We start from the raw sequence: 8,817 nt of genomic DNA, 5'->3' as shown, positions 1-8,817 counted from the left end.
GGATATTTATTTGACGAAATTATATTTAAAAAAGAGTTTTATTCGTAAGAATTATATGTGAAAGATATTTAATTGAAGAACTTGATTTAACTGAGTGTAATTATATTTATAAATTTTGAGCGGTATTAATGGTGATTTTATTGTCTTACTGTGCATATCACTAGTTGTTTTATGTTGCCCTTATTGTTATTTGTTTCCTATTATTTTGTATATTATATTGCACAGGTTATTAGACTAGTGAGTGTCTTGACTGTACCTCGTCTCTACTCCACTGAGGTTAGTCTTGATACTTACTGGGTACCGACCATGGGATACTCATACTACACTTTTGTACATTTTTGTGCAGAACCAAGTATTGGGGATACCGGACTTGAGCAGGGTTAAAGCGGGATCGTAAGGATTCAAGGTAGAGCTGCTTGGTCGTCGCAGTCCCTTGGGGTCTTTTCATTTCATTGTACAGTTAATTTTTAATCAAACAGTATTGTATATTCGGTTCTCGTGATCATTCCATGTATTTAATTAGAGTTCGTGACTCAATACTACCAGTCTTGGGAGGTTGCATATTTATATTTGTTCCGCTGTTAGTTTTGATTACTTATTTAATTAAAAAAAAGTAGTTTCAAAAATGTAATTGAAATCGGCTTACCTTGTCTTAGATACTAGGTGTCATCACGACGCATGTGGTGAGATTTTGGGTCGTGACATTTATTTATATGAGTTTCTAGTAGGGGATTCATAAAATATAACATAGGAGATTAATAAATACTAAACATATGAGATTTTTGTATAATTATTTTGTTCTAATGAAATTATTATATATCATTTTGTGTATTTGAAATTAATACTAGTGCCTTTCATGTCATATAAAGTTCACTTTACAAAGACATAGGACCCTTTTATCTCAATCTTTTCCAATAATTTACGAGTAAAAGAAAAACGAAATTCAATAGCAAAACCAAGGCCATACGATCCCAAGTGAAAAGCCTATTAACAAAACTTTCACAAACATCTATAAGTGCAAAGAGAAAAAAATGTTTTAATTGACATGTAAATGGAGTCCCTTTTCTTTTTAATGATGATAAACAAATTTTTGTTTTCAATGGTGTTAACTTGATAGCTCCTGCTTTATGAAAGCGCCGAACGTTATTATATGAGTGTTTTTGCTGTTTTAAGACTTTCCTTCTTTTATTAAGCATCTTCTTTTATCTTTTTGGCATTATATTTCAGTTGATTAGATGGCTTACCGTTCCAGATATTAACAGTATTTTTTTTGGATTTTTTATCAAGTTTTTTTTTTTTAAAAAAAATCCTAATAATTATTGCAAAAACTCTAAGATCCATCGTGAATTTAAGCAAAATTAGAATGAAGAACGCAATTTTATACAACCTAATTTGATCCCAAATACGAGCTGTTTTGACACATTGAGTTTGTTCTAAAATATTTGACATTTTAGAAATCAAGATGCAGTTTTATCACTTTTTCTTTTTCAAAGTCACCATTATTGCTCTAATTAGATAAAAATTTATTTAGACAGATATTTCTATTATTAAAGACTATCAATTTTTTATTTATAAGAAGTGTTCAAAATTCTAAAAGGGAATAATCTCCTTTTCTCACTTACAATTTGAATAAAAAATTGACCTCACAAAGTTGTCACTTGTGTTTATTTATAAATCTTATATTATTTTTACTGATCTCCTATTAAAATGATCATATAATTAAAATAACATTTATAATATATCAGAAAACTAAAATAGTATTTTAAAATTAAAAAGCAAATATAACAATCATTACATAATAATTTATGTATTACTAATTCATGTATTACAATTTTTGCATTCTTAATTTTTATATGTATACGACTCCTAAGTAGAATTTTAAGGGCAATAGAAATTAATTTGCACAATTACTTTTATTATTAAAGAGGATCAAATAATCTTTTTAAAAGTGTTAAAAATATTAGAAAGACTATTATATGAACAAAAAATAGCATGTCAAAATAGAAAAACTAAAGATTAGTATAGTATAAGGTCCTATAATACATGCCGCATACGTAGCCTATACAAAAGCCCTAAATAAAACCTCCCAGTTTCCAATATGAAAGCGACTACTATATAACAGCCTTTTTCTTCAACGATTCTAGCCACCTTCTCTTTAACACTCTGCTCTGTTAAAAAACACAATGGTATCTGAAACAATGGAATCAATAATTCTGCAGCTCCACGACATCTCCGCCGTCAAATTCGGAGAATTCAAGCTGAAATCCGGCATCTCCTCCCCAATCTACATTGACCTCCGTTTAATCGTCTCTTACCCTTCGATTCTCCGTCAGATTTCCCAAACGCTCGTCGGCTCCCTCCCGTCTTCCACCAAATACGACGTCGTGTGCGGAGTGCCTTACACGGCTCTCCCTATTGCCACGTGTATCTCCACTGCGCATGACTTGCCTATGCTCATGCGCCGTAAGGAGGTTAAGGATTACGGTACTGCGAAGGCGATTGAAGGCGCTTTTAAGCCAGGTCAAGCTTGTCTTATTGTTGAGGATTTGGTTACTAGTGGTGCTTCGGTACTTGAGACTGCTGCGCCTCTCCGTGCCGCTGGGTTAACCGTTACCGATGCTGTCGTCATGATTGATAGGTGGGTGCAATTTCTTTCTTTTACTCGTACAAAGACTTTTCCTGAAGTACTACTACACTTTACCTTTTAAAGAATGTTTTTTTTTTTCTGAAGTATTATTGAAAGTAGCACAACTCTCGTTTTCTAAAGTTAAGATGTACTCCCTCAGTTTCAATTTTGACTAGATTAAGAAAGAAAAAAAATAAAGAAGGTTTGAAACTTGTAACCTTAAAATCTTAATTGGTGGGCCATAATATTTGTCTCAATATAGATAAAATGAGCGAACGAAAAGCTTAAAGTTAAATTATTTTATAATATATAAATGTTTCATATGAAAGGAGTACTAGACACGTATTTTAAGAAAAAAACTTTGTGAGACTGTAAATATCTTGTAAAATAGATAGTTTAAAGTTAAATTATTTTTAGATATAAAAAGATTTTTATTTTTATTTTGGGATAGACTAAAAGGAAATAATTGAATGGTTGCAACAGGTTTTTCAAAAAAAAGTTTTTGCAAGAAGAATGTGATAGTAAGTGCAGCTGTGTAGGGTATAGTGCATTTAAAATTAGCGGATAGCTTGTAGAAGTTGGAGTTCAGAGCTAAGCATATGCATAATCAGCACAAGTGGAGAAAAATGGTGGCATATAATTGTAGTAATCTACTGGTTGTACCTTTTTTTTTTTTTTTTTTTTTTTGTTAAAAGTGAGAAGATTGTTTAGTGCCTTATTTTTTACATTTGGTGTTAGTGAGTCTTTTGGGAAATTTCAATTAGAATGGATTTGTGATTTATTGGCGAATATTGAGCTATTATCTTTTCCTGAGGTGAGTTATTTGGTGATTGTTTCTGGGCAGAGAGCAAGGAGGAAGGGAAAATTTGGCTGAGAATGGAATCACATTGCATTCAATGGTGAAACTGACTGAGATGGTGAAGATACTAAAGGAAAAGGGTAGAGTTTCAGAGGAAACAGAAAAAATGGTGAAGAAATTCTTAGAGGAGAACCGCAAGGTTGCGGTTCCAGTGCCAGTGAAGGAAACTAAGGTCAGTCTCAGATTACCATATCAGGAGAGGGCAAAGATTGCAAAAAATCCTACCGGGAAGAAGTTGTTTGAAATTATGGTGCAAAAGGAGACTAACTTGTGCCTTTCTGCTGATGTGGCCACAGCTGCGGAATTGCTAGATATTGCTGACAAGGTGATCTAAAGTATCTTTTTTCCTTTTTTTGTAATCATTCTTGAATAAAGTATTGTTTCCCTGTAAATGATGTAAGCAACCTTAATCAATTGTGCATGTATAACAAGTTCTGCAAACAAGGAACGGGGCTAGTTAGATATGAAAATCACCATCCCTCTGCTGTTCTTTCTTGTTAAATTTGAGTTTGTGTCACAAGGTTTGTAGAGACTTTATTACCTTGTCTTTGGGTGTCGAATGAACTGAGAAAATGAGACTTGTGGGGCTTACAAAGGTATCAAAGTGTAACGACTAGCAGCTGCATTTAGTATATGAATTGTCCTAAACCTCCTTTGTTTTGGTGTGACAGAAGGAAATCAGGCGACATTTCCTACTTTCTTATTTAATCTTTGTCCAATGATTTATGTTTGTGTGTTTAATGTGTAATATTTTGACAAGTTTATTTCAAATCTTCCTGTGCAGGTTGGACCTGAAATCTGCATGTTAAAAACACATGTTGATATATTGCCTGATTTCACTCCAGACTTCGGTTCTAAGCTTAGATCGGTAAGTTGCTCTTTGACATGATTGGTGGATGATGATGTCATTATTGCTCCAGTTTTTTCTCTAGTGTAGAAACTTTTAGACCATGTTTAACATATTTCTGGGTTCCCTTTTTCCTTCATTACGTGCATGTGCTATTGATTAAGATATATGAGCTGGCTGGTGGCAGGATTGCAACTCTAGTCTAAAGAGTTCAGTCACTGCATCTACTTATTAAAAAAAAAAGTTCAAGCACTGCATCCAAGGAGTTGCCTTATGTTTAGGTAGTTAGCTGGAAAATGACTTCGTTTCCTGGGCTGATAGCTTTAGCAGAGTACTAAATGTTTGGTCATAATAACAGGATACTATGTGATAGAAGTGCTTGTTGGCTTAAATAATGCATGCCAATGTTAGGTTGACATGGTCACTCTCTGCAAGTTGAATGGAAAAATGATATTGAACAGGGTTAAAAGTAATTCTTGTTTTTGCCAATAGATAGATATTAAAGTTTATGTTGAGTGCTTACTCTTGTTTCTTTTCTTCTGTAGATTGCAGACAAACATAACTTTTTAATATTTGAAGATCGTAAGTTTGCTGACATTGGAAATACAGTGACGATGCAATATGAAGGGTGAGGGATGTCAGATTACTATTTCTTTCTCATATTCCTTTTTTGCTAAAGTTAATCTCCCTAAGTTGTCTTGTTTGTCTGCAGAGGTATCTTTCGCATTTTAGATTGGGCTGATATAACTAATGCACACATTATTTCTGGTCCTGGAATTGTGGATGGTCTGAAATTGAAGGTTTGTTTGGTGTTACTGATACCTAAGCTACTGAGCTACAGAAAATTCTATTTAGATCTGATTCAACTATTTTGTACTTAGGGCTTGTCACGTGGTAGGGGACTGTTGCTTCTTGCTGAAATGAGTTCTTCAGGTAACCTAGCCACGGGAGCTTACACGGCAGCAGCAGTAAAAATTGCTGAGGATCACTCAGATTTTGTCATTGGATTCATCTCTGTGAATCCTGCTTCCTGGCCTAATGGACCAGGAAACCCATCCCTCATCCATGCTACGCCTGGTGTTCAGTTGGTCAAAGGTGGAGATGCTCTAGGCCAACAATATAACACTCCATCTGCAGTAAGTCCCGGTTGCTACCATAAAATGTTCATGTTCCGGTCCTGTCTTAGTTTTCATTTCTTAAAAGATGAGCTATACTACTTGCTTGTTTCTACTCCTTTATTGCCTACATTGAAGTTGCTGGTTCATTAAGGAATGATTCTGCAAGTTGGCCGGAAGAGTTTGTCCATTTCCTTTTCAGACGATTGACTGTCTACTTTCTTGATAAATGATGAATTTTTAGCGGCTGCTTCTTTTGAACTCCTCTTCATCCTGGAAAGCCAAAAGAGCTCCCTAACTTTTCGCTTCTTTATCTTCGTTGCAACTTCTCAAACTCTTGTTAGTTACAGAACCAGTCAACCACCTCTTTCTTCTTTTTGTAGTTTGATCCCCTTGACTGCGAGCTCCATTGTTCAATGACATATCATTTGGTATCATGTCCCTGTGGCATTTCTAGTTCAACACATAATTTATTGACACCATGAACCAAACTTTTTTTGTTAGTAACTGCATATAATAGAGAAAGCAAGTAAACAATTCCTACAATGTTAAGAAACTAGGAAAGGGCCAATTAAGTAAATGGTTGAGAGCCCCAAATCCATAAGAGACTTGAGAGGAGGCAACAGTGCCCGTTATTGGTAGCTAGGATATACGCTGTGCTTCCAGTAATTGATAGGAACCCATCAAGGCGAACTGATGAGCTTCGGTCAATGGTTGAAATTTCTCAACATTCTTTAGGTGTTTGAAAACCCTTCCTTTCGTATACCTTAGCTTCAATCATAACTATCAGAACGGTTGTGCATGCGTGGGACAAGCCTTCGCTTGTACTCTTGGTATCTGAGGCAGTTATCAGTCATCCTTAATCCTAAGGGGGAAGAAATTGATGACCTATTCTTAGTAAGTTCTTAGAGGGATCTCCTGTGAGTATTATGATTTTGACTCTACCTGGCACTATTCTCTAAACTCTAATGCACCTAAATAAACAAAATACTCAGTTGTATTGTGCATATTTATGTTAGCATATGTATGGATGGATAACTCTATCATTGTTTTACATGGAATTAATTGCATGTATGATTCATGTGTTTGTGAAACATGTAATAAGTAATACTCCCTCTGTCTCATTTTATGTGGCACACTCCTTTTTAGTCTGTACCAAAAAGAATGACGCCTTTTATATTTGAAAATAATTTAACGCTAAATTTCCCATTTCTCACTTAATGAGATGATTTCTAGCCAAACGAATGTCTATGGCTTGTTTTGGACCACAAGTTTCAAAAGTTTTTCTTTCTTTCTTAAACGGTGTGCCCATTCAAACACTGTTGCATAAATTGGATGTAGGGAGTAACAAACTATGAGAGAGACTCCCACTGAAGGAGAGTGAGCGTCTATACATTTTGACCCTTGCTTGGTGACAATCATGGCCTCAACTACATTTGAGAGCCTATTGCAGTTGTACCTCTATTCAACACTTTGCAATAATTAATGCTTAAATTAACTCATTATATCCAGTGTTCTAAGAGAATTTGAACCTTTATTGTACTCTGGAATTTGTCTATCCTCTTATCCTTTTCATGAATATACACTATTTTTGGAATTGTATTAGACTCTTCACTCACAACATTAAACTAGAGAACAATTTTTTAAAATAATGAGCTGGAGGAGCAATTTTTACCCATAAGATGGCTTTGTTCAAAGATTGCACCTTGATGATTTGGTGATTGAAATGTCCATGTAATGATGAAGAAAGAAATTATTACCCACCGAAGGGTGCAGTGTTAATGGTAAAGGTCCTTTTCACTCTGGTAACCTTTCCGATTCAGGACCTGGGAATGGGTCCTCTTTTGTAGGGAACACTAAAACCCCTCATAGTGGGCTTTGTACTGTGAGAATTCGAATTAGTAGGGCCAGTGTGTTCCGGACACCGGATGCTTGAAGCTAGAAAGGAAGAAGTTGTTAGTTCCTACAAAACATAGCTTATGACACTTCTGTGTTTTATACTTCACCCTTGCATGTGAATTGTCAGTTGCAGAAAATGTGTGCTTTAACAAGACCCCAAGGAACCACACTTTTGTGTTGACTATATGAGTACCATAAAGTCGTTGAGATGAAACATTTTCATATTGTTGTGCTATTGCCCAGGGCGTTTTGGTCTGTTGTTCCGCACCATTTGCATGATGCAAAAACTTCCATTTTTGTTTTATTGTTATGTGGGGGTTGTTTCCTCATACTCCCGGCTACCTTTTAATTGGTTTTATAAGAATTCTACTAGTTTTAACACGACAGAACTATTTTAGCAGCTCTCACTTTGAGTATTTATGGTTTCAGGTAATTGCTGATAGAGGCAGTGATATCATTATAGTTGGCCGTGGAATTATTAAGGCGGCCAACCCCATAGAGGCAGCTCGTGAATACCGGCTTCAAGGATGGGATGCGTATTTAGTCAACTGCAAGTAAGAATCATTTGTTGGGGCTTGTTTCATTGCGAGCTAAAAGTGTCTTTTACAACTTTTTTTTTTCTTTTTTTCATTCAGTTTACCTTTTCTACCCCTCTAATTTTACCTTCTTGTTATGTATGCCCTTTTACTCTGGCACAAGTTTAGTGTTTTCACCAAGTAATGGAAGTATGTTAGAACTATATGTGCTCCAAAAGACTAATCAACAACAGCTTTGTTTGCTGTTTGTTCTTGTGTGTGCTGGTAAGAATAATGCCCAACTGCTTTTTGCTAACTCGGAGGATTTGAATAACTTAATACCAGATACTTGAAGTAACTTATTAATTTTTACCTCATAAACATCTTTTTTTTTAGTTTCGTTTATTGGAATTGGATTTCGGGGGAATATCTTATGTGTCGTATACAGTTATTTCTGATGCTTTCCAGGTTGTACATGAACAATCATTTGTTGTCCTCGAACTCTTACAGCACAATATTTTACCTTTGCCAAAGTGTAGGGATTTTAGTCCTTGCACTAGTTTTTGCTAAATTGACATTAACTATTACGTAGACGCAGTTCTTCGGGATGAAAGCAAAAGATGGAACAATGGGCATTTTGGACATAATTTTTTTTTTTCAAATGAAAATGGTATTTGAAAATTAGAGGTGTGTTTGGACATGAATACAACTTAGAAGAGCTGTTTTTGAATTTTTGTGAGTGATTTGTAAGGAAAATTTTGAAAAATAGTTTTTGAAAATTTTTAAATTTTTGAAAAATTTCGAAATTCAACTTAATTAAAATTGAAATTTTTATGGCCGAACAGGTTTAAATATACACGTTATTGCTACATAGTAGTAGTTATTTTCCATTAGCTAAAGTCGAAGAGGTGCTCTTCTTCAAAGTACAGTGGTTTTTTACGTTTTAGTTCAGTTTC

At 34.8% G+C, this 8,817-nt stretch overlaps 1 protein-coding gene across 1 annotated transcript; it reads left to right on the top strand.

Moving 5' to 3' along the window:
* Positions 1-2,101: 2,101 nt before the first annotated feature.
* LOC107794649 (uridine 5'-monophosphate synthase-like) lies at positions 2,102-8,177 on the top strand. Its single transcript, XM_016617163.2, has 7 exons — positions 2,102-2,638; positions 3,471-3,810; positions 4,270-4,353; positions 4,878-4,960; positions 5,045-5,132; positions 5,214-5,468; positions 7,776-8,177. The coding sequence occupies exons 1-7, from the start codon at positions 2,184-2,186 to the stop codon at positions 7,902-7,904; spliced, it is 1,434 nt and encodes a 477-aa protein (XP_016472649.1). The 5' UTR covers positions 2,102-2,183; the 3' UTR covers positions 7,905-8,177.
* Positions 8,178-8,817: the final 640 nt, after the last annotated feature.

The sequence above is a fragment of the Nicotiana tabacum genome, chromosome 9 (genome assembly GCF_000715075.1).
Source record: "Nicotiana tabacum cultivar K326 chromosome 9, ASM71507v2, whole genome shotgun sequence".
In the NCBI taxonomy this organism is placed as follows: Eukaryota; Viridiplantae; Streptophyta; class Magnoliopsida; order Solanales; family Solanaceae; genus Nicotiana; species Nicotiana tabacum.
The sequence above is the reverse complement of the archived record's forward strand: the minus strand, read 5'-3'. Positions and strand labels throughout refer to the sequence as shown.

Excerpts from the sequence above, each read along its gene's own strand:
- LOC107794649 (XM_016617163.2), top strand. The coding sequence starts at position 2,184 with ATGGTATCTGAAACAATGGAATCAATAATTCTGCAGCTCCACGACATC. Across the intron at positions 2,639-3,470 it reads GCTGTCGTCATGATTGATAG|AGAGCAAGGAGGAAGGGAAA; the intron begins GTGGGTGCAATT and ends GTTTCTGGGCAG. Across the intron at positions 5,133-5,213 it reads TGGATGGTCTGAAATTGAAG|GGCTTGTCACGTGGTAGGGG; the intron begins GTTTGTTTGGTG and ends TTTTGTACTTAG.